General features: G+C 44.2%; 1 protein-coding gene across 2 annotated transcripts in view; it reads left to right on the top strand.

Moving 5' to 3' along the window:
• NBAS (NBAS subunit of NRZ tethering complex) overlaps positions 1-26,660 on the top strand; it is a 445,751-nt gene that overhangs the window by 215,412 nt on the left and 203,679 nt on the right. For both annotated transcript variants that reach the window (XM_069973153.1, XM_069973154.1), the window contains exons 36-38: positions 1-112; positions 3,314-3,427; positions 4,439-4,562. The exon at positions 1-112 is cut by the window's left edge and continues 47 nt beyond it. In XM_069973153.1, the coding sequence (XP_069829254.1) occupies positions 1-112; positions 3,314-3,427; positions 4,439-4,562 (350 nt within the window). The remainder of the gene's footprint in view (positions 113-3,313; positions 3,428-4,438; positions 4,563-26,660) is intronic.

Genomic DNA, 26,660 nt, shown 5'->3' on the forward strand with positions numbered 1-26,660 from the left:
TACAACCATGAAAGTTCTGACTAATACAACCCTGACTACTAAGGCTGTGCTGCATGCTGTTAGTGATGGGCAGTTCTGGAAAAAGTCACTAACTTACCTCCGACCTCTTAATGTAAGCTCGTTCTAACAAGGCTACTGTTTATGCATTTGTAACCAGCAACCAGACATACACCGAATGAGAGTGGTCTGAAAGAGAATTGGTCACCGCATGCAATACCCATCGGTCAATACATGCAATACCCATGACACCTCCGGATCACCTATTAGTATAGCTCTGTGATGGGCCGGTTCACAGTTCTTACTAGAAATCTATGACTGTAACCTACTGGGTGTTACTAATTGGGGGGCGTGTCCCACTGGCACTATCCAATCAGAGCTGACAGCGTCCTAAAGTGTAGGGACCCGCCCCTGGCTGGTCACACCCAGTTGGCTACTTAGTCATACATTTCTCGTGAGAATAAAAGAGGAACATCACAGAGCTAGAAGAAAACATGACCCAGAATTGTTATTTTATGGGAAATACAAGGATTTACTTATATATAGGTCAGAAGTGGTGACAAGTTCTCTTTAAAGGTAGAGAATACTCCAAAAGCCAAGTGTGCAACCTTCATAAAACCCTGCTCCAGGCAGGAGTGTGTGGCTGTACTGGGTCCAAAGAAAGAGGTTTTATTCTGAGAACGTATTTAAAAAAATAAATAAAAAAAAAATATATATATATATATATATATATATATATATATATATATAATATTTTTTTTTTATCCTTTTAAAAATGTATATTTTTTCATTATGTGTGTATGTATATGTATATATATATATATATATATGTATATGTATATATATATATATATATATATAATATATTTTATTTTTATTCTTTTAAAAATGTTTATTTTTTCATTGTGTGTGTGTGCTTGTCAAGTTTAATATTTTTGCAAATACAGTCGTTTACAATACTTGTCTCCTGATATGCTGCTCTTTTCCTGCTATTGTTGACACCTTGTTGTCTAGATTACCAACCACCACTCTACTCTAAAAGCAGTGGTCTGGCTGGTGTATATCGATAATTTAGATGTATAGAGATTAATACTGTAGAATATCTAGAACTATGTATACTATAGCAATATATACACCAGGCAGACCACTGCTTTTAGCGCAGAGAAGTTGTTGGTAACCTAACAATGAGCTGTCCCAGTAGAAGGAGGCAAGTTTGGTAAATTAATGTATTGGCAAAAATATTTAACTTGACAAACCTTAGTAGTATAACTGTATAGCTGAGATGGGAATACTTGCCCTTTCTGCCAGTGTTCAGCACAATAGAAAGCCTACATTGTCTGAACCCTGCCCCCACTTCTATTGTTCCTTCTTGGTGTCTCTGCTGCCAGAGACAGAATTCCCCTAACAACAGCCAGTGGTCAACAGTTTGGTGTAGGATGCAGTCATCATGGTGTAGGATGCAGTCATCATGGTGTAGGATGCAGTCATCATGGTGTAGGATGCAGTCATCATGGTGTAGGATGCAGTCATCATGGTGTAGGATGCAGTCAAACATAAAAAAAACATCAATGCAAAAGACAGTGTGTAGTAGATACCGTCTGCATGTCACTGCTTAGTCCGTCTTACCCCGTGGACAGAAAATAAGGGAGAGAAGGCAACACAAACGAGGTTTAGATCCTTTCTAGACAGTTCCCCCCAGTGTGATTTCTTCTTTCGACCATGATAAATGTTCAGTGTTAGCCGAAACGTCGCTTTTGGGAATAAACACCTGAAAAGCATGTGCAAGTCACCTGTGTACTCCCTCCACTCCCTCCTTTTCTAACACTCCAATAGATGTCAGACTAATCCCTGTGAAGCTGAGCCTTGACTCCTTTTGTAGTAGTAGTAGATGCTTGGAACAAACTTCCAGCAGAGGTGGTTGGTAAATCTACAATAACTGAATGTAAACCTGATGGTATATAAATATACTGTATCTATCTTGAAATAATAAGGGAAATAATAGGGCTGCCTAGATGGAGCAGGGAGGGCTTTTTCCGCTGACAGTTTTCTATGTTTTAGAATGGGGAAGCCATAATTAACTTTAACACCTGCTAAAAACCTGCTGTATAGAGATTTTAAAAAATGATAATCTTAGCAAACCATTCTATCAAAGAGTGTCCAATGTCACCACGTTAAGGTTTTATGAGAGACATGGTCCTACTCTAGTATTCTCGCACTAGCAATGGCCTCTCCTGGGCTAACATGTGGCTAAAGTACGGACAAAAAGCAAAAAGTGCAACAGCAACCTACAGGTGCAAGTGCTTACCGTGCATATCCCCCCCCCCCCATCATACACACGATAAAAACCTGCTCTATAAATAATAAATAATGAGGATCTCCGTATCTACAGAGCAGGTTTTTATCGTGTGTACGCCAGGGGGAGTATATATGTTAAGCACTTGCACCTGTAGGTTGCTGTTGCACTTTTTTTTTTGTCTGTATTTTAGCCACTTGCAGTGTGCAACCTACAGTGTGAACAGAGGCATTGGGGTGCTGCCAATTTTAGTTTTTTTTCTGTTGTACTCCATTAATGTCTATGAAGATGCCCTGAGATCTCTGAGCTGGGGTGATTTTTGGCAGAGTTCTGGGGAGGGGATCTTGAAAGAAGTAACTCTCCTCTCTTCCACTCCAGCACTGGTTCCGGGATCCTACAGCTCCAGTCCCGAATGCTTCTCGGTCTGAGTGGGGACCCTGGAAAGGACGTCTCAGCCCCATTTAGCCAGCCAGCATCTGTAGCAGGGTCCTGCCTCAGACGCTGACTGGCAGAGCACGTCTGACACGTCCCAGGTCCCAACCCAGATGCGTTTGGGACTGGAACTTCAGGATACCAGCACTGGAGCGGGGGAGGTGAGAGCATTTTTCTTCTTTATGGCCTTGTTAACAATTGAAGATTTACACAAAGTGCATTATGGCTTCCCCATTCCAAAACACATTCTGTAGCCGAGAAAAAACAAAAAAAAACCCCAGCCCTTCCCAGAGATGAATGCCGGGTCTCCTGTGATGAATACGCAGCGGTGTCTAAATCATCTCTCAAGGAATCATTTCCACTTTCCAAGGACATTTCTTACCATCCCCCCGAGATTCTCTGCGTATCTGAGTCACATCCTTCAATCATCCCCACAAGCCTTAAAGTTTCAGATTGTAGCTGTCAGAGATAGCGCTAACCTACCATTCTAATTCTCCTCCCCACCTGCAGCGGTTATATAAACCCCATTGTCTTCCCACATAAGGCAGCACCGCAGATTAACCTCTTCCTTCCCTGTTGTCGCTCTTGCAGGGTCTGGAGCAGAGCAGCACCTCGAAGAGCGCCAAGGACCCGGCCAGGCGGGGGGTTAGCCAAGGCTGCCATCCCTTCTACGAATCTCTGATCGTCAATCCTTTCCTGGCTGAAGTAAGTGTAATAAGCGCAGCACAAAGTGAGAGGCGAAGCCTTTATGGCTCTTGATTTAGATAATTAAATGTCTTGAAGCGGATCTTAAGGATTCATTAATGAATTCTGCTTTCCAGCTCAACAGGACAGATATTTATCTACCGCGCACCTGCTTCTAGAGATTGACGCTGAGATCTGCTTCCGGCGCGGCTTTGATAAAATGTTCTCACACGTTACTATAAGAAACTCTTTGTGTATAGATGAGATGTCAGCTGTCAGTATATTCTACCTCCGCATACAGGGCTCATAGCAAAAAATACATCATGGCCGTCATGCTGGCGCTGGTTCACCCGGGGTGGCTTACAGGACCCAGACAGGCTATCAAGCGTGGGGCTATTAAGGTTAAAAAAAAGATGTCTGAAGGCCCGATAACACGAAGAGCATCGTCTGTATTTGGCCGGTTATCAATCGGCCTCCCAGTAATCCTACATTTTCCATGTAGAAGTCCTGTAGAGATTGTGCATCAGCGGCTGCAACTTTTTTGAGTGATCAGAACTGATCAATAGGTGTTTCAGGAGTTGCGCCCAATGTGACTGTGTGAATGGTGGGCATACTTTTTTTTTTTTTTCCTTCAAAAAGAATAGACAATAAAGCGGTGCTCCAAAAATAATTCTGTATCCACAGGATTGGAGATAACAAGTTAATTGGTGGGTGGTCTGACCACTGGGTCTCACTGATAACAATGAAGAGGCGGGGGTCACATAGCTCATGAATGTCCATGTATTCTCTATGGGGAGGAGAGGGATAAGCCACTGTATGGGCAGCTTTATTGTCATGTCCATTTACAGATTTATTAATGTTAATGACATGTTATTATAGCCAATGAAAGCCATACACTACACTCAGCACTGTATATAAAAAATGCAAGACTGACAGCCCCATCTATATAGGGAGACAATGTAAGTGATTGAAGAAACCATTTCTGTGAATAGCTCCATCTCTCATCTATGTTTGCTTGTTACCGTGTGTCAGGGTGAAGCCACATATACAACATATCAGCACAACTCCCAGGAAAGCTTCGCTGAAGTTCTGCTCAGGACCGGAAAACTAGCTGAAACGAAAAGTGAAGGGGACACCCTCTTCCCTGCCACAGAAGGTAACGTCCATGGTGCTCAACTAATTCACACAAACACGTACATATTTACATACATACATACATACATACATATAGATACACACACACACACACACACACACACACACATATATATATATATATATATATACATATAGATAGAGAGATACATACACATACTCACACACACATATACATACAAATACACACACACACACACACACACACAGATGGATACATACATACACACAGGTAGATATACATACATACACACACACACACATATATAGATACGTACATACACACATGCGTACACATAGATATACATACACACACACTTCTGTGATTTTTACTTATTTTCTGTTAGTTGCCATTGCTATTGGTTTTCCTGCAGAGGACATAGCACATCAGTGGTTATATATATGAATGTTGCATAGAACTTATGGGCACATCCTTATATCTGAGGACGCACAAAGGCAGCAGTACTATAAATAGAGATGGGAGGTGGGAGCTTCAACAGTGTAACATTATACTATTTCATGGCTTCTTTTTTTACTTTATATGATTTGGATTTCTTTTTAAATCTAGCCAAGCCAATAGCCATAACACAGAGGCTATCACGGATATTCATGATAACGTCCTTATGTCTGGCAGAGACAGCTCTCCCTATGAAATAAACCTGCATCCTGGTGTGCATCCTTATGGAGCAGTCACCTGCCGGCTGAGAGTGATCTGTATGATCGATCTCTTCTCCTTCTGTCACTTTATAATGATAGTTGCTCTTTATAGTGAGTAATTGTTTAGATTGTGGTTGCCATAGCTCATCATAGACAACCCCTTGAACTTGGAGCTGCCAGAATACTGAGGAAATTCTCCAGCGGTCTCTGTGTTACAGGGATAATACTGGATATGGATGCCGCAAGTCTCCAGGAGAAGGAGATTCTGTGAGCTGTGACGTCAGTGGGAGTAATGCGGTATCTGAACAATGGAGATCTGCCACAGAGACCCCATTAAACACAGCGGTTGTCTATTCTTTTTAGGTCATTATACGTGTCCTTAGTAGAGATGAGCGAACCGGGTTCAGGTCCGAGTCCATCCGAACCCGAACGTTCGGCATTTGATTAGCGGGGGCTGCTGAACTTTGATAAAGCTCTAAGGTTGTCTGGAAAACATGGATACAGCCAATGACTATTTCCATGTTTTCCACATGTTATCCAAGTTCAGCAGCCACCGCTAATCAAATGCCGAACAATCGGGTTCGGATGAACTCCAGCATGCTCCAGGTTCGCTCATCTCTAGTCCTTAGCTTAAAACGCCCAATTTTGACTTGTGTCCTATCAAAACATATAGACAAGAGTTGTCTATATGTCTATACTGTCTATACAGTGTGATGCAAATCTGCTACAAAGCAGCACAGAGTACATTATGACATACCATATATCAGTACAGCATGCAGTACAGGTTTACACTTTTTTTGCACTATTCATGATACCACATGCTACACGAACGTTCCTGCTTATATATAGGTAAGTCATATAGTATAACCATACTAGCAGTGATGGGGTATTGGGAATGGTAATGAGGGGGGTAGGGAAGGGAAATCACACTAAGGGGAGAAGTGTGTTAATCCTCTTCATCAATGTCTGGACTTTCCAAGATGGAATAATCACTGAACAGGCTGGGGATCCTGGAGGGACATGTTCTCCCTTGTCAAAATGAGGCAGTTCCCGGATAGCCATGCAACGTCCTTGTAATTGTTGATGATGTGACCATCTGATCTGCTGATCTAGGCAAAACTATCTCTCCTTGTATACATCCAGCTACTGATAAGTTTAACTTTTGTTTTGCCTGACTTTATGAAGCTAGACTTTCCCCAGGATAGGATGATTCCTAATTAGAGTTAGCAGCTGCAGTTCTGCTTAAAACTTAAAAACACAGACAACTGATGTTCGTATAAGTAACATACGTTTGGGAAGCGCACCCCTTATTGTTTTGTGTTAACTTGTATAGACAAAATATCAGGCGATATTACTCATGCGCCACTATTCACGTGAAATATATAAACTTTCAATACAGGCGAGGTTTCAAGTCACAAGACACATACATATCACACTCTGATAGGTCAATCCATAGATGGTCAGTAGTTTCCTGTCCTGTGCAGTCAGGCTGGTACAGCGTGTTGTTTACAATATATTGTTTATATAACAGTGTCTCTTTCTTGTGTCTGTATTGTGACTGCGATATAAGTTTAAGGTGCTGTGCTCATTGGCGTGCTGCCAGCATTCCTCTCCTTCTTCCAGACCATCTTTCTGTCATGTGATCGCTGTGATCATCATCTGATTTAGAGACCAGTTTATATAGGTGTAGTCCCACAGGTACGGTGTAAGCAGGTAAAATCCCATCACCTAGCCTTATCACTATGAGTAAAGTCTTACAGGAATTGCTTCCTGGGTACGAAGATTAGTGTGGACTTGTCCAACTGTTTGGTTTGGCAATGTTCTCTAAACCCGAATGTTATGCAATTGACCCCCTACAGCTGGAGAAGTTGGATGTCACCTTAAGTCTACCAGAAAAACATGGCTGTATCCAGGTTTTCCAGGACTCCCCAGGGTGACATACAACTTCTTCAGTCACCGGGAGTCAAATGTCCAATATTCGGGTTTGGCGAACGCTGCAGAACCCCGACAGATAGCCAAGTCTGCTCAACACTAGTAGAGATGCAGTAGAGGCAGATATCCTTCCATGGACGGCTGTTTTGTGGTACCTGCCTCTCTTTTGTACAGAAGGGATATCCTTATAAAGGTCCGATCAACCTACGAAATTAGCGCAGAACCTCAAGTGGAGTCCGCGAGACGGACGATGTAATGCTACGCTAATTCCATAGTGTTAACAGACACTGATAATGAATGATTTTCTTGAACTCTAATGACTGGGGTGCGACAGCCTATATATTATGTTGTGTGTATTTTTGAAAAATTTAGATTTTTGAATGTTGATCAGTGAAGCAGCACAATACATATGAAGCACGCATACACTATTGTAGGTATACTCCCGCACGTCTTTGGAAGCAATTCCCGTCTATTGTTGTCCCTTCCGTTTATCTACAGCCGAGTTTGGTAACATTCACTTGTTGGCTTCATTTGATCTCGGTCCTCATCTCTTTATTGTGTTTTTTATCCCCTGTATCTCCTGTCATTTTCTAGTCGCCATCACATGTAACCCGCCAGGTCACTGTGCTCCTCTGCCATTTGATTCTGTGCAGTCATCTGACATATAAATACAAGGTTGCTATACTAGATCTAGATGCCTTTCATATTATCCAACCTGGTTGTGACCCATATCGGATAAATCGCTCTCCACCTGCAGCGGAGCGGCCTCGGTTTTGTGAGTGGGTCATGCCTGACTCAGATGCGTCATTCTTGACATTTCCTTGAGTAATCTTACCAGATGCTACCCTTTCTAATTTCTCCATAACTGTCTGCCGGGTCCTTTGTCTACTTACTTCATCGCCATAACAATAAAATTACATTATGTATTATGCCTTTTGTGTAGTGGAATAAACTATTTAAAGGTACCTTTTTCTTTCAAATCATCTGGTTTTAGAAAGTGATACAAATTTGTAATTTACTTTTATTTAAAAAATCTCCAGTCTTTCAGCACTTATCAGCTGCTGTATGTCCTACAGGAAGTGGTGTATTCTCTCCAGTCTAACACAGTGCTCTCTGCTGCCACCTCTGTCCATGTCAGGAACTGTCCAGAGCAGGAGCAAATCCCCATAGAAAACCTCTCCTGCTCTGGACAGTTCCTGACATGGACAGAGGTGGCAGCAGAGAGCACTGTGTCAGACTGAATACACCAAAGAATACAACACTTCCTGCAGGATATACAGCAGCTGATAAGTACTGGAAGACTGGATTTTAAAAGAGAAGTTATTTACAACTCTATATAACTTTCTGAAACCAGTTGATTTGAAAGAAAAACGTTTTGCCGGAGTACCCCTTTAATGTTAGAGATCTGCAGTCACCTCTAGGAGGGTTCTCTACAAGGAAATCTTTTATAGATGAACATATGCAAATACATTGTTATTTTACTACCTTTTAGTGGGATTTCATGTATTCCCTTTGCTTCTGATGCAAACAATTGCGTTCATTGCTCCACTTCCTGTCTCGGACTTCCTGTTCCTCCTGTATATCCTAGCTGGGAATTTAGCCAACTGCTCCCTTTCCACTACATTTTCTTGACTTGAGCCCCATTTACAGGAATCTCCCCCATTGTGGAAGGGGGGATAGATTCGGCTGACCTCCTCTCTAAAGTGTACAGCAAGAACAGGAAGTCCATTGCAGGATGTACACTAGACAGCAGGTTGAACAATTAAGACAGCTGAAAAACATGAAAGATCACAGGAAGGTAGCAACATTTCAAGTCCAAATAATAATTAATAGTTGGTTTAGCTTAAGCTATGTCTGTGATATAGAGAGGGTGTCCGATTCCCTTTAACAGCTGAGAGGAAAACGAGAAACGAGCTGTGTGTTCCCATAGGGAACAATGTGAATGTGTTTAATCGCTTTTTACCTTCCATGGGTGCAGAGCGTCCGGCCCATAGAGTGTAAAGACTAGCAGTAAGGAGCGGGGCATCCTGCTCCACTACTTACTATAAAGAAGCGGGGATTCCTGTCATAATGACAGGTGTCCCTGCTCTAAACTGGTGCGCCCATACTTCACCGCCGGCTGCCTGGAGATGGATGCCAGCAGCTGGATCAGGATGGAGAAGTTGTTCCCCACAGCTGCAGGATCCGCTGGGAGAGGGCTGACGGCGCTGGAAGCCCAGAGAATGATCCAGAGATCTGGGTCAGGCTGAAGCAGTTTTTTCCTCCTATGGGGAGAAGCAATGGCTGCACAGCAAGTTCAAACAGCTGCCCGCTCCTGGCTCCCTCTGCCTCCGCTGCGGGGATAACTGTCATAATGAGAGGAGTCCCCGCTCCTGTACATTTGATGTTCCCAAACACCTCTCCCCTGATTTTCTTTGGATACGAAGTGTTCGGTATTATTGTATACTGTATGTGAGGAAGAACAAGAGATGGTATACATACGGTTAATGAAATGTAACAGGCATAAGGAACATTCAGAACATGAGCTGCCTCGGTCTTAGCCGGGATCATAGCAGGTTACCGATTGTACGCGGAGTTACCAGCGACCTGCAGGCAACAACAGTCACAAGCAAGCAGATAAATATGTAGAGCTCCGCTAAAGTGTCATGTCGAAATGAAGTTTTAATAAAGCAGCGATAATGTAAGTTGTCCGAATGCTCTTTCCCAGCTTTCTCTGCCGCCAGTGCCTGGAGGGAGCTGTCTACCTAATCCTGGAGGCTGAGCGAGCGCTGCCGCATGCTAATCCTGCACACAGCTCTAATGAACTGCCTCACATCCTCATTCTGCTTTACCTGTTAAACAAACGCTCCGGGCAGAGACTTGTCAAAAAGTGGATGGGATTCCCAAACAACACCTATCATATAATGAGGCTTCCGCACAGCCGTCTTCTTTTGCCCACATAATACTGGGCTGGGGGAAAAAAAAATGACACTAGTAGGCAATGTTCACACAAGGTACGGACAACGGTCGCTGTTGCTTTGAAAATTAAAATCGGTGCTCAAAGGCGGCAAATAATTGACCTGTTGGGTTAGGAATGATGAGATAAGAGTAATGTAGTTACATAGTAACAGTCCAGGAGGGCACTGGGTGACTATTGTATATCTGCATGGAATGGGGAGGTCAACTGTAATCTCTAAGGGGCAAACGTCTCGCCATGTCTGGGCTCTTTTTCTGGCTAATACTGCGTTTTTGTGCACTGTGTATTTTGTTGCACAACATGTATTAACCCCTTAACGATCACAGGCGAACATTTACGCCCCCGCAGCCTGGGCCTTGGCGCAGGAGGATGTAAATGTGCGCCCTATGGAGCGGGCTCAGGAGCTGAACTCGCTCCATAGCAGGTGAGGACCAGCTGCTATCTGCAGCCAAGCCCTCACCGTTAATGGTAACCACTGCGTTTAAAGACCCTATTCCACGGAACGATCATCGTCCGTATTCGGCTGATATCGGCCGCTACGGACGATAATCGTCCCGTGGAATAGAGTGCAACGATCAGCCGACATCGTTCATGTCGGCTGATCGTTGCAGTGGCTTGTTTTTCAACATGTTGAAAAACAAGCGACTGATATAGCAGCGATCTGCTGCCGTTGCTCCGTTGAATAGGAGCGTCGGCAGCAGACGCTGCTGTATCCTATGGGCTGCCCGGACGATCAGCGATCACCCGGGCAGCCCCCCCCCCCCGCAGCTCCCCACCGCCCCTCCCGCACTCACCCGCTCGCTGTAGTCACGTTGAATAGCGGCGGCAGCGAGCGGGGAACGAGGAGCAAACGAGTGCTGAGAGAGCTCGTTTGCTCCTCTTAACAACCCGTGGAATAGGGGCTTAAGACAGGAGCATCTCCTGTGTCTGCGGTGGTCCCGATCGCATGGCCTCACTTACGGAGGTCCCTTACCTGCCTTTGTGCAGTCAGGTCTTCAGTCTGCTGATGAGTCTGCCACAGGAAGGCTCTATCAGAAGATCGCCGATAACACTGATCCCTGCAATGCTATGGCACCATACCGTATGCTGTCCATACTGTGCTGTATGAGTGTGCTGTGGTGATCTCACTCTGCTGGCTGGAACCTGCCATTCCATAAACTGTCCCCTCTTTGCTGTACGAGTGTGCTGTGGTGAGCTCCCCCTGGTGGCCGGAAGTCGCCATACCCTATGGGTCCTATTTCACGGGCCGAACAGGGCCCGATCAACGATGTAAACGAGCGCTGATCTGCTAGATCGGCACTCGTTTACTGGGCCTATGCCACGGCCCGACAATCGTTAACGAGGGCTGCAGGGACATCGTTAACTATGTCCTTGCAGCCCTTGTTTCAAACATTACCTGTCCAGGCGCAGGTCTTCTCCTTCTTCTGGTCCAGCGCAGCAGCAGCAGCTTCGGAGCGACCTGACTGAACTGACAGAACACTCAGCCAATCACTGGCTGCGACGGTCCTGGCCAGTGATTGGCTGAACGCTATGTCAGCTCAGACAGGCCGCTCCGAAGCTGATGCTGCCGCGTGGGACCGGGAGAAGGAGTAGACCTGCGCCTGGACAGGTAATGTTTGATGTTTGTGAAATCGTCACCCTCCGCGCCCGCTATTCCATGTAGCGATGTGCGGGTGGTGACCGATGATTTTAGATTTGAACCTAAATGAAGGAGTGATAATCGGCCGAATGGGTCCGATTCGGACGATTATCGCTCCGTGGAATGGGTCCCTATGCTGTCCCTGCTGTGCTGTACGAGTGTGCTGTGGTGAGCTCCTCCTGGTGGCCAGAAGTTGCCATACCATACACTGTCCCTGCTGTGCTTTACAAGTGTGCTGTGGTAAGCTCCCCTAGTGGCTGGAAGCCGCCATAGAGTACGCTGTCCCTGCTGTGCTGTATTAGTTTGCTGTGGTGACCTCCCCCTGGTGACTTGAAGCTGCCCTACCTGCTGTCCATATGACATTTGAATTAATGGAAAAATAAGACCTCCCCTGAAAATAAGACCTAGCCCATCTTTGGGAGCAAAAATCAATATGAGACACTGTGTTATTTTCTGGTAGGTGTGGTTTGTGTGTTTCCTTATGCTCATGGAGGACCTATGATCAGTATATTGACCCTAAGACCCAAAATATGGAATAATTGAAGACATCGGATTGTCCGCCGTCAGTGTTAGTCCCTTCCGGAATGGGGAAACAGCGATCTTGTCCGAAGAAGACCTTCCCTTACAGACTGATGAATAATGGAGGTTGATGCCGTGTAGAGCATAAATAATGGACGCTCATATATGCGGAGGATAGTCCAAGCAATGTGTTTTTCATTCCAGTTCTCCAGATTTGCTGGTCAGGCAGAGTTCCCCTGGCAGGTATCCGCGGTTATTCATACTGATGGGACCTAACCCTGTCATAGCTCACGGGAGCCGCCATCTTCCTTACTTCACCCAAAACTCTATAACGGCCATCTCCGACCATTTATCATTACACAATAGAAGACTGATATTTTTGATATTTTGATTTTATTTTTGATCCCCTGTAAGGACATGTACCAGCTGTGACTGTAGATGTCACTGTGTAACAATAGAGTTTATTTTTTTTTGCTTCTTATCACCTTACTGTTGTTATTGCTATAATGTTATGCGCCTTTTAGCTGGGTTCACACTATGTATATTTCAGGCTGTATTTGGTCCTCATGTCAGGTCCTCATAGCAACCAAAACCAGGAGTGGATTAAAAACACAGAAAGGATATGTTCACACAATGTTGAAATTGAGTGGATGGCCGCCATATAACGGTAAATAACTTCCATTATTTCAATACCACAGCCGTTGTTTTAAAATAACAGCAAATATTTGCAATTAAATGACGGCCATCCACTCAATTACAACATTATGTGAACAGAGCCTTTCTGTGCTTTTAATCCACTCCTGGTTTTGGTTGCTATACAGTCTCAAACATACAGCCTCAAATATACGTAGTGTGAACCCAGCCCCAATGTGTATGTATACTTTTTTTTTTTTTTTTTTTACTTTTTTTTTACATAATTTATGAGTTTTATTTGTTGCTTCCCGAACTTATAGTGGGTACGGCTGGTGTGGAATAGACGCTTTCAGAGGCTAACACCTGTTCTTCTTTTGTTTGTTAAGTGAATAGCAATCTCACCGCAGCACATGGATGCGTACGGCTCTTTCATACTCATTAAAATGTCCTTTTTTGCTGATCCTCTTCAGTTCTGGGCTCATACAGTCATCACTATGGTTTCCAGGGGTGGAATTGTTCAGACCCTGGGCCTGCGCCTACAACTGCGCTCATGTCGCTGTGTGATACACAAGCCTTTCAGGTAGTATATAACCTTTAGGGTATAAACCCACACACCGTATATGCAGCAGATATGCAACAAATACGCAGCAGATTTGTTGGTACAGATTTGATGCTGTGTTCAGTTATTTAGATCTAATCTGCTGCGATTTTGCTGCGAGTTTGCTGCGAGTTTGCTGCGTATCGCAGCAGTAAATACGCTGCATATACGGTGTGTGGGTTTATACCCTTAAGAAACATAGAAGATTGTCTGCAGAAGCAGAAAATCCGTCTAGTCGGCCCTATTAGTATTTCCCTTCTTATTATCTTAGGATAGATATATGTATACACCAGGCAGGTTTACATTCAGTTTTTGTAGATTTATCTACTACACCTGCTGGATATTTGTTCCAAGCATCTACTACTCTTTCAGTAAAGTATATAGACCTCTGTGTGTCCATACTGTGCCACCATATGCCTCAAGCTTTATAGAGACCTCTGTGTGTCCATACTGTGCCCCCATATGCCTCAGGCTTTATATAGACCTCTGTGTGTCCATACTGTGCCCCCATATGCCTCAGGCTTTATAGAGACCTCCGTGTGTCCATACTGTGCCCCTATATGCCTCAGGTTTTATATAGACCTCTATGTGTCCATACTGTGCCCCTATATGCCTCAGGCTTTATAGAGACCTCTATGTGTCCATACTGTGCCCCCATATGCCTCAGGCTTTATAGAGACCTCTGTGTGTCCATACTGTGCCCCCATATGCCTCAGGCTTTATAGAGACCTCTGTGTGTCCATACTGTGCCCCCATATGCCTCAGGCTTTATAGAGACCTCTATGTGTCCATACTGTGCCCCTATATGCCTCAGGCTGTATAGAGACCTCCGTGTGTCCATACTGTGCCCCCATATGCCTCAGGCTTTATAGAGACCTCTGTGTGTCCATACTGTGCATCCATATGCCTCAGGCTTTATAGAGACTCTATGTGGCCATACTGTGCCCCCCATATGCCTCAGGATTTATATAGACCTCTGTGTGTCCATACTGTGTCTCTGTGTGTCTCAGGCTTTATATAGACATCTATGTGTCCATACTGTGCCCCCATATGCCTCAGGCTTTATAGAGACCTCTATGTGTCCATACTGTGCCCCCATATGCCTCAGGCTTTATAGAGACCTCTATGTGTCCATACTGTGCCTCCATATGCCTCAGGCCTTATAGAGACCTCTGTGTGTCCATACTGTGCCCCTATATGCCTCAGGCTGTATAGAGACCTCTGTGTGTCCATACTGTGCCTCCATATGCCTCAGGCCTTATAGAGACCTCTGTGTGTCCATACTGTGCCCCTATATGCCTCAGGCTGTATAGAGACCTCTGTGTGTCCATACTGTGCCCCTATATGCCTCAGGCTGTATATAGACCTCTGTGTGTTCATACTGTGTCTCTGTGTGTCTCAGGCTGTATAGAGACCTCTGTGTGTCCATACTGTGCCCCTATATGCCTCAGGCTGTGTAAAGACCTCTGTGTGTCCATACTGTGCCTCCATATGCCTCAGGCTGTATAGAGACCTCTGTGTGTCCATACTGTGCCCCCATATGCTTCAGGCCTTAAAGAGACCTCTGTGTGTCCATACTGTGCCTCCATATGCCTCAGGCCTTATAGAGACCTCTGTGTGTCCATACTGTACCCCTATATGCCTCAGGCTGTATAGAGACCTCTCCATATAGTCTCTATTAGATATTTCCTACCATTTAGCTGCTACTCAGAGAGAGGGAAGATGAATCCATCAGAGGAACTTTATGCTCTCAAACTGTATGTGCACACTATGGAATATACGCGGATAACCTGCTGCGGATTCCGTCGCTCGTCCGCGCGCATCTCCGCCTGTGCCATAAACTCCACTCTATGGTCAGGCAGATTCCGCCGTCCGTCCAAAGAACGAACAGGTTAGAGCTCACACTGCAAACTGCGGAGGCTGTAGAAGCTAAAGTAACCTTGTGTTTAATAAAGACCTATGGAGAAAATGTTTTTATACAATACAAAGCGAGAACAATATAAATCCTTTATTAGAGTTGTCCATAGTCTTTAAGCCGATCCTCGCAGGGACAAGTTATGGCGCTGCTCACTCCCCTATTTCACACACGTCCGGCGCTGAGCTCTTCCACGGACGTTTATGAACATATAAATGACTGATATTAGCAGCTCCTCTTTAGATTTAATTCTCCTGTAACAAGGCTTTGTACAGCCGCTCCTCAGAGTGCGAACGTTGCGGCGCGGTCCTATTTGAATTGCATGTCATTCTGCTATTCACTGATAAATAGCTCTTAATGTCTTATGCTGGTTTAACATTAATATTTAAAGGCGCTGTATTGTGCTCGCGGGATGACTTACCAGTCCGCTCCATCCATCAGCCACACTCGCTCTGTCACCAAACTTCTCTGCATGTTTATAGCCGACTCCATTCACGCGCTTTACATCAATCATCCCCCCACGTTGTACACTACATTTGCCGTGAGGGGCGTTTACGCTAAAGTTCATTGGAGCCGACCAGACTGTTAAATATGGTGGATTAATAAATGGAAAGAAAACGATCTTTAAAGGGAACCTGTCCTGTTGAAAATCCAGTCCTGTCTGCAGACAGGGGAGCGGAGCAGATTGGCATGTAGTCTATGGGAAAGGTCCCAGCATAACTTGATAGTCATTGATTTAAATCAAGTGTTAAGTGGGCGGTGCTTCTCATGATTGACAGTTATCCGTATAGAAATGTGGATGTAGAGAGACTGTATTACATTGGCACCCTATAGATCCTCCTCAGAACTTCTACTCATATTGAATTTAAAGGGGCACTCCGATGGGGGAAAATAAATATTAATATCAACTGGTGTCAGAAAGTGCCAGAGATTTGTAATTTACTTCTATTAAAAAAAAAAATCAAGTCTTCCAGTACTTACCAGCTGCTGTATGCCCTGCAGGAAGTGGTGTATTCTTTCCAGTCTGACACAGTGCTCTCTGCTGCTATGGGTTTCTATGGGGATTTGCTGCTGCTCTGGACAGTTCCTGACGTGGACAGAGGTGGCAGCAGAGAGTACTGTGTCACAAGGGAAAGAATACACCACTTCTTGCAGGACATACAGCAGCTGATAAGTCCTGGAAGACAAGATTTTTTTTTTTTAAAAGAAGTAAATTACACATCTCTGGCACCAGTAGATTTGAAAGATTTTTGTTTTGTTAACAACCCCTTTAATGAATTTCTGCAGTAATATCAGCTAAGGGACCTATTACACGGGACATTTATCGTGCGAAAAATCATTATGTTAAAATTTTAATGATAATCGTTCTGTGTTATGGTACGTTTACACAGAACGATTATCGTTAGAATTTTCACAATAACAATTGAATTTGAGCGATACTCGGCTCGTGTAAACACAGCGAACGATCAAGCGACGAGCGAGAATCATTTCATTTTGATCTTTCAACAAGTTCTCAAATCGTTGTCGGTCATTTGCTAAAAATTCGCAGATCGTTCCGTGTAAACAGTCTTCCAACGATTCACCCTATGTGCGAGATAGGCTTAAGAGATCTTAAAAAACGATCGCAAAAACGATTTTTCGTACAAATTTTCTAACTATTTATTTGTCTAAACGCCGATCGTTCTAAAAACGAATTATCGCTTTGTGTAAACGGACCATAATTGCAGGCAATAATCGAAAAATCATCCGTATATCATTTATCGTTGATTTAGATCTTAACCTAAAATTATCGCTAATCGCTGTAATTCCACATTCATTCACTCAAGTTCCGCATTTTTTCACTAATCGTCCAGTGTAATTGCACATTGTTCATTGTTTTGCTGGGATCAGAAGGAATAAACGATCATAGTAACGATCGCAATAACAATCGTAGTAACGACCATAACTAACGATTATCATTCTGTGTAATATGGTGAACGATTTCGGGTTAACGATAAACAATCTCGTTTGCGATTGTTTATTGTTATGCTGCGTTTACACGAAACGATAATTGGCCCGATCGTACGATTAACGATGTCGGAGGAACGATTTTTTTCCATAACAATCAGCGTTTAGACGGTACGGTATATGGTACGGAAATTCATTTTGCGATCGCTTAAGCCTATCTCTCACATTGGTTAAATCGGCGAACGACTGTTTACACTGAACGATCTGCAAATTTTTTGCAAACGATGAACGACGATTTTAGAACATGTTGTAAGATCAAAAAGAACGATTTCTCGTTAGTCGGTTTAGCTCTTACACGTACGATTATCGTTCGAATTCGATCGTTATCGTGCGAATTCACACGATAATCGTTCCGTGCAAACGCAGCATTAGTCGTTTATCGTTAATAATTGCTCCGTGTAATAGCACCCTAAGGGTCCATTTACACAGAAAGATTACCTGACGAATTATTTGCAGAAGATTTAAAGCCAAAACCAGGAATAGATTCTAAAACAGAGATCAGGTCATAAAAGAAAGCCTGAGATTTCTCCTCTTCTCAAATCCATTCCTGGCTTTGGCTTTAAATCTTTGGCAGATAATCTGTCAGATAATCTTTCTGTGTAAATGGACCCTAAGGGTCTGTTTACATAGAAAGATTATCTGACAGATTATCTGCCAAAGATTTAAAGCCAAAGCCAGGAATGCAGGCTTTCCTTTATGACCTGATCTCTGTTTATAGTCTGTTTCTGGCTTTGGCTTCAAATCTTTGGCAGCTAATCTGTCAGATAATCTTTCTGTGTAAAACGACCCTAAGGCATCTTGGTATACACGAGGCTCTGACGCCTGTCTCTTTGACTAGCGTTCCTCTCCGTTCTCCTTTCATGGTACGTGTATTAGCTGGGTATGACGCATCCCTCCTCTCCGCAGGTGCCAGTCATCTCTGGGCTCCAGCGAGCTGCACCTGGTGGTGGATGAATCGTGTAGGAGGAACTTTAGAGCCCTAAACAAAGTCATAATATTCTGAGTAAGAGAATTATATGGAAGTAACTGTGACAGCCATCAACCCGCTGAACGCTGAAATTTCCCAGACGAAGCAGCTAAATGGCGGCACACAATTATGTATTAATTCACACGGCGGTAATTTACCCCGATCTGAAGCGCCGCCGCCATTGCTTCCCTCCCGGATCGTCCTTCGATCACTTTGATATTATAATAAGGTTTACTTTTGGGGTTTTTTCCAGCAGAAAGTTTGCCTGGAAAGTAGAAAGCATGTCCGCTTGTTCGGGGGGGGGGGGACGTCAGTCATCGGGAATGAAAAATTCATGACTGATCTTTTGTGCAGAAAATGTAAATTCTCTTGTCCAAGGAACCGCCAAGAAATGACACCCGTTGCTTGGCCCAGTTTAATATGCATGCCGAGCCCCACATTTAATTGCTGGAAATCGCCGAATTTGCTCAGCACTGAAAATGGTTCCCTGTGTGTACATAAAAGCAGTGTAGCAAGGCCGGAGGTGAGCGGCGGCGGCGGCAGGTACGGGGAAATTTCACGCTTAAGATTTCTCTTAAAGGGGTTCTCCAGTAGTAAAAAAAAAATACTGTTAATTACTTCTATTTAAAAATTTCCAGTCTTCCAGTACTTATCAGCTGCTGTATATCCTGCAGGAAGTGATGTATTCTTTCCAGTCTGACACAGTGCTCTCTGCTGCCACCTCTGTCCATGTCAGGAACTGTCCAGAGCAGCAGCAAATCCCCATAGAAAACCTCTCCTGTTTAGGACAATTCCTGATATAGACAGAGGTGGCAGCAGAGAGCACTGTGTCAGACAGGAGAGAGAACACCACTTCCTGCAGGACATACAGCAGCTGATAAGTACTGGAAGATTGGAGATTTTTTTAATATAAGTCATTCATAAACCTGTTTAACTTTCATAAACCAGCTGATCTGAAAATATTTTGTCTTTCTCAGTAGTATCCCTTTAAGGAGCCATTTAGGGATTGATCGTGCCCAGATGCAGGAATCTTTATGTTCACTATATATGAAAAGGGGATATTTTTTGTGAGATAAACCCTTTAAGTAACTTTATAAATTCATCAGCCTTTGCCGATTTTGATTTACCGTTTTTTTTTTCCCTTCATGCCCTAAAGCAGAAATAAGAAAGCAATGCATTATGGTAATTCAGAAGACGATACCAAGCTTTGCGATAGGAATCTGGACTCACAGCGCAGTTTAGGGTCCGTAGCAGTGACCCTGTGCAGCTTAGCAGGTGGCCAACAGCAGTACCGTGCATCAGTACAGAGAGGAGTGTAATGAGATATTAGCAAAAGTTTTCCGTATATGCTTTACTTGCTGCAATTTTTCTACTTTTTTCGTATGTAACTATTATGGAATTAACACCATAAATATCAGATTTTATTGGACTGCTGAAATACATTTCCTTTTATCCGTAATGAGATATTGGTATGGCTAAGGGTGAAAAAAAAAAACACGTCAAGTGCCCATATGTTGATTGTCCAATCTTTCAATAACTTATCAGTAAGGGATGTGTTAAAGGGAACCTGTCACTATGAAAATGCTACCTAAGCTATTGGCATCATGTTATAGAGCAGGAGGAGCTGAGCGGATTGATATATATATCTTTATAGGAAAAGATATAGTACGACTTGAAATTTACTGATTATAATCTCTGCTGTTTCCATGCTACAGAGTCCAGACCAATGAGTGACCCCGCCCACTGGACTCTTTGAAACAGAATGAGCAGGGATTTCAATCAACAAGTTACAAGTTATATTGAACTTTTTTGCTATATATATATATATATATATATATATATATATATATATATATATATATATATATATCTGCTCAGCTCTTCCTGCTCTATAACATGATGGTGGTAGAGTAGATAACAATATCTTGGTGATGGGTTCCCTTTAAGACGCCGAAGCCGTGCAGGATATGTTCTCAGGAGCTGTGAGCATGGGATGTTGCACATGCTCATTTTGTAATGACAGCTTACTATATGTTTTGGTCATCTGTATAATAGGAAAAGCGTCATTTGATGCCTCCACCACTGTTATGACAAGTGTCCAGAAGGTGTGGTCTTCTCACTAGGTGCCCAGAACATTCTGTATTGAAGGCTTCCTCCCCCTAGCAGTACCCCTGTCCTGTCCTCTTTGATAGGGTTGTCAGGAGCTTTGAGAGTTTGTTTACTCTAAGGGTACTATTACAAGAAGCGATTTTTTTGGACGATTAACGAATTCAAACGACCGATATGGCGAACGCCCTGAAATCATTCACCCAATTAGACAGAACGATAATCAGTAATGATCGTTATTGCGTTCGTCCTGTCTTCTCCTCTGCATTCGCCGCTACTGCGAACAACCAAACGATGTCTTATTAAATATGAACGATTTGCAAATGAGCAACAATAAAAATAGGTCCAAGTTCTATTAAACGACCAACAATTTTTCTTTAAAAATCCGAACGATTTCACGATTTTTCAAACGATAATCGTTCCGTGTAATACCACCTTTGGTGTGAGGCCGTAACACACAGGAATGATTCAGAAATCTTTTTGCCTCTGTAATGCCGCTGCTGTTCCCCGTCTGACTGCAGATCTGATGACTTAGCGGAACAGCTGTCAGTTCATCAGACCAAAGGCTTGTATCCATAACACAGAGGCGAGTGTGCAGCTGTATACTCCTGTCTCAGGCCCTTAGGAATAGTATATTAGATGGATCCAGAACACACACATATATATATATATATATATATATATATATATATATATATATATAATATATTATTTTTTTTTTTTTTTTTTTTTTTAAAGGAAGGTTTGTCCAAAACCAAGTGTGCGGCATTTGATTAGCGGTGGCTGCTGAAGTTTAATGCAACCCTAGGACGCCCGTGCTGTATCCATTTTTTTCCAGGACTTGTTCAGGCTCCATCCAATCAGTCACCGCTAATCGAATGCTGCTCACTCCGGTTAGGATGAACTCGAGTGTGCTTGAAGTTCGCTCAACTCTGGTGTCGAACTCATGGGCCACCAGCTGGTGCAAAGCTACAATTCCCATCATGCTTGGAGTGCCAAAATTTAGGACCCCCGCCCCCAACATGTGCTAAAGAAGTTTAGCGCTAAACTCTGGCGTAACTTACATGGTGGCAGACCACATAGCTGCTACCATTTTTTTTTCCTATGGGGCCCATAAATCCTAGCTACTCCCCAAATTTCAATGACTAAAGGACCTGGCCCATCTCTGTATGGAGGGGGTCTCTTTGCTACCATACTAGATTGATGACTGCTGCAACTCAGATTATTGCCGTAGTTCGGGCTTCTAATACCTGCTGAGTGCGGTGATGATCTGATGAGATGCTTTTTGTGGAGATGTAAGAACACATTAGTAGACTGAAACACTAAAGCCCTATTACACAGGTGGCTCAGGAGGAGCAAGCGAGCGGCAACCTGTCAGATCAGCGCCCTCTTGCTCCTCGGTACCTGCTTGCTGCCGGCGCTATTACACGTGGTGACGGCCAGCAGGTAAGAGCTGGGGGGGGACTGGGATTGCCTTGATATGGGGAAGGAAGAGGGTTTGTATTAAGGTGGCGTTTCTGGCAGGGTCTAAAGAGAAAGGGGTTTGGGGTACCTAGAATGGATTGGTACTTCCTGGCCTCGCAACTTCACTGGTTGGCTAGTTGGAGGAATAGGACGTTTTTCTGTTTACTAGGCCAGGAGACAGGGACACCATATTGGGATATTTTCCAAAAGTTGGAAGCAGGGTGCTTGGAGGAAGGGTCGGAGAGTAAGAGGCCTTTGGTGACTAGTATAGTTAAGACATGGGGGGCCTTAAAAAAAGATGTTGGGCCTGGGAGGGAATTGGAATTCTCACCTCTGTAGCACAATAAAAACCTGAGTGGTCTAAAGGGGCTTGGGGTAAGGGAAGGGGATAGAAAATATAAGAGATATAGTGACCCAGGGTAGAGTTTTGAGATGGGAGGAGGTAAAGATAAAACTAGAATTGGGGGATAATGTGTGGTTGGAGTATTTTAAGGTGAAGGATGCCCTGAGGGACAAGTTTTGTGGAATAATTTTGCAGGAGGAAAAGATTGGTAAAAAGAGAGTATCTTTTCTGTATAAGTATATTCAGTCCCTGGACAAAGTGGTATTTAAGAGTCAAGCCAGGTGGAAGGAAGAGTTGTGGCCCGAGGTGTGGAGAAGGGGATTTATTACACATAATATGGTCCTGCAGGGAACTACAGAATTATTGGGAGTCGGTATTTGCCTTGATAGAGAGTGAGATCGGAGTAAAGATAAAGAAGTGCCCTCAGTTGGCGATTTTGGGGGATAACCCGACTATATCAACCTCTAAAGGGAATGTAAATATTGTTCTAAGGATGTTCTTCTATGCCAAGCTGCTTATTGTTAGGAACCGGTTATCATCAAGGCCGCCGAAAGTAGAAGAATGGGAGAGATGTGGACCGATGTACGAGGAAAATTATCATAGGCCTTAGAGAGGTTTTATAATTTATTATTTATTTATGTTTCACCCTCTGGGATGTGGGTGGTTAATGGGGACGTGGGGGTTATATAGGGAGTCATTATGTATTCTTCATATTGTATTAGATGAGTGGGGGTGGGAGGGGAATAGAACAGTGCTGTAAAGAAAGAAAAAAAGAGAATTTTTTGTTATCTTTATTATATTGGAAATGAAAAAATAAAGAAAATAAAAAAACCAACATGATAAAAGACAGGGATCAGCCAACATTGTACATGTCGGCTGATAGTTGCCTTTTAAAGGGAACCAATCAGCCCAGGCTGATATGGTTCCCTGAACCACCGCACGTATCGGCCACGGCTACAGCAGGAGCTGTATACCCCAAAAAACGGACTTTAATCCTCCAGGCTCGTGACAGGCACAGGCGGGGAGGTAGTCATCTGGGCGGCTCCCTGTCCGTGTCTAGTCACTGCTCTTTACCTGTCGATGCGCTCTGAGGCGATGAATGACAGGCAGAGAGGTCCGTTACTGGCCTCTCTGCCTGTCAATCTTACCTCTGAGCAAGCTGACAGGCAGAGCGTGGTGACTAGACATGGGCGGGGAGCCGACCAGATGACTACCTCCCCGCCTGTGCCTGTCATGAGCCCGGAGGATTAAAGTGCTTTTTTCCATGTATACAGCTACTTCTGCGACCGTTACATGCTGCGGTTCAGGGAACCATATCAGCCTGATTTAAGCTGATTGGTTCCCTTTAACAGAAGCTATTACACCAAGCGATTATTGATCGATAATCGTTTGATGTAATAGGGCCTTAAGGGTTTTATTAGACTAGACAATATTTAATGATAAACGATCGCAAATTAGATCATTTATCGTTAACCTGAAATCGTTCACCATATTACACAGAACAATAGTCGTTAATTAACCGTTACTACAATCAAATACTCCATCTGATACCAGCAAATGAAGGAACGATGTAGAATTACAGAGAACGATTATTGATAAGTTTGGTGTCTGCACCAATCATTTAAATTTGAACGCTATAACGATAATTTGCGCGATATTCATCCCGTTTAATTGTGCTCTAAGAATCTGGATGGCTCGGGCACTGCTATTTGCTTATTAAGTTATTTGCTTATTTTCCTATGCTATAGAAATAAAGATTTTTTGGTACTTTTTTTTTTTAAGTAAAACTTCGTTGGAGCTGTGATTCCTTTACATGTTGGACTAAGGGGACTGGCTGCTTCAGCGTTTATTTCCTTATCCAGACGTTGCCTGTTCCTAGAAGGATTCTCCGCAGTCCGTTCAATTCCTCACGTAGATTGTGCTAAATTAAAAAAGTGTAAAAAAACCATTTTACCCAAACAAAGCCATTGCTCTGGTAAATGAGTTCCCTCCGTAAGATGGCAGCCATCGCTCTGGTAAATGCGTTCCCTCCGTAAGATGGCAGCCAACGCTCTGGTAAATAAGTTCCCTTCGTAAGATGGCAGCCATCGCTCTGGTAAATTCGTTCCCTCTGTAAGATGGCAGCCAACGCTCTGGTAAATAAGTTCCTTCCGTAAGATGGCAGCCAACGCTCTGGTAAATAAGTTCCCTCCGTAAGATGGCAGCCAACGCTCTGGTAAATGCGTTCCTTCCGTAAGATGGCAGCCATCGCTCTGGTAAATGAGTTCCTTCCTTAAGATGGCAGCCAACGCTCTCGTAAATGAGTTCCTTCCGTAAGATGGCAGCCATCGCTCTGGTGATTTAGTTCCCTCGTGAGATTGCAGCCATCTCTCTGGTAAATGCGTTCCCTCCGTAAGATGGCAGCCATCGCTCTGGTAAATGCGTTCCCTACGTAAGATGGCAGCCAACACTCTGGTAAATGTGTTCCCTACTTAAGATGGCAGCCAACACTCTGGAAAATGAGTTCCCTCCGTAAGATGGCAGTCATCGCTCTGGTAAATGCGTTCCCTCTGTAAGATGGCAGCCATCGCTCTGGTAAATGTGTTCCCTCCGTAAGATGGCAGCCATCGCTCTGGTAAATAAGTTCCTTCTGTAAGATGGCAGCCATCGCTCTGGTAAATGCGTTCCCTCTGTAAGATGGCAGCCATCGCTCTGGTAAATGCGTTCCCTCTGTAAGATGGCAGCCATCGCTCTGGTAAATGCGTTCCCTCTGTAAGATGGCAGCCATCGCTCTGGTAAATGCGTTCCCTCTGTAAGATGGCAGCCATCGCTCTGGTAAATGCGTTCCCTCTGTAAGATGGCAGCCATCGCTCTGGTAAATGCGTTCCCTCTGTAAGATGGCAGCCATCGCTCTGGTAAATGCGTTCCCTCTGTAAGATTGCAGCCATCGCTCTGGTAAATTAGTTCCTTCTGTAAAATGGCAGCCATCGCTCTGGTAAATGCATTCCCTCTGTAAGATGGCAGCCATTGCTCTGGTAAATGCATTCCCTCCGTAAGATGGCAGCCATCGCTCTGGTGAATTAGTTCCGTCCGTAAGATGGCAGCCATCGCTCTGGTAAATGCGTTCCCTCCGTAAGATGTCAGCCATAGCTCCGGTAAATGCGTTCCCTCCGTAAGATGGCAGCCATCGCTCTGGTAAATGAGTTCCTTCTGTAAGATGGCAGCCATCGCTCTGGTAAATGCATTCCCTCTGTAAGATGGCAGCCATTGCTCTGGTAAGTTTGTTCCCTCCGTAAGATGGCAGCCATCGCTCTGGTAAATGCGTTCCCTCTGTAAGATGGCAGCCATCGCTCTGGTAAATGCGTTCCCTCTGTAAGATGGCAGCCATCGCTCTGGTAAATGCGTTCCCTCTGTAAGATGGCAGCCATCGCTCTGGTAAATGCGTTCCCTCTGTAAGATGGCAGCCATCGCTCTGGTAAATAAGTTCCCTCCATAAGATGGCAGCCATCTCTCTGGTAAATAAGTTCCCTCCGTAAGATGGCAGCCATCGCTCTGGTAAATAAGTTCCCTCCGTAAGATGGCAGCCATCGCTCTGGTAAATAAGTTCCCTCTGTAAGATGGCAGCCATCGCTCTGGTAAATGCCTTCCCTCTGTAAGATGGCAGCCATCGCTCTGGTAAATAAGTTCCCTCTGTAAGATGGCAGCCATTGCTCTGGTAAATGTGTTCCCTCCGTAAGATGGCAGCCATCGCTCTGGTAAATAAGTTCCCTCTGTAAGATGGCAGCCATTGCTCTGGTAAATGAGTTCCCTCCGTAAGATGGCAGCCATCGCTCTGGTAAATAAGTTCCCTCCATAAGATGGCAGCCATCACTCTGGTAAATGCGTACCCTCTGTAAGATGGCAGCCATCGCTCTGGTAAATAAGTTCCCTCCGTAAGATGGCAGCCATCGCTCTGGTAAATGCGTTCCCTCTGTAAGATGGCAGCCATCGCTCTGGTAAATGAGTTCCCTCCGTAAGATGGCAGCCAACGCTCTGGTAAATGAGTTCCCTCTGTAAGATGGCAGCCATCTCTCTGGTAAATGCGTTCCCTACGTAAGATGGCAGCCATCGCTCTGGTAAATGCGTTCCCTCCGTAAGATGGCAGCCAACGCTCTCGTAAATGAGTTCCTTCTGTAAGATGGCAGCCAACGCTCTCGTAAATGAGTTCCTTCTGTAAGATGGCAGCCATCGCTCTGGTGATTTAGTTCCCTCCGTAAGATGGCAGCCATCGCTCTGGTAAATGCGTTCCCTCCGTAAGATGGCAGCCATCGCTCTGGTAAATGCGTTCCCTCCGTAAGATGGCAGCCATCGCTCTGGTAAATGCGTTCCCTCCGTAAGATGGCAG

This window comes from Dendropsophus ebraccatus, chromosome 6 (assembly GCF_027789765.1).
Source record: "Dendropsophus ebraccatus isolate aDenEbr1 chromosome 6, aDenEbr1.pat, whole genome shotgun sequence".
NCBI classification, from domain to species: domain Eukaryota; kingdom Metazoa; phylum Chordata; class Amphibia; order Anura; family Hylidae; genus Dendropsophus; species Dendropsophus ebraccatus.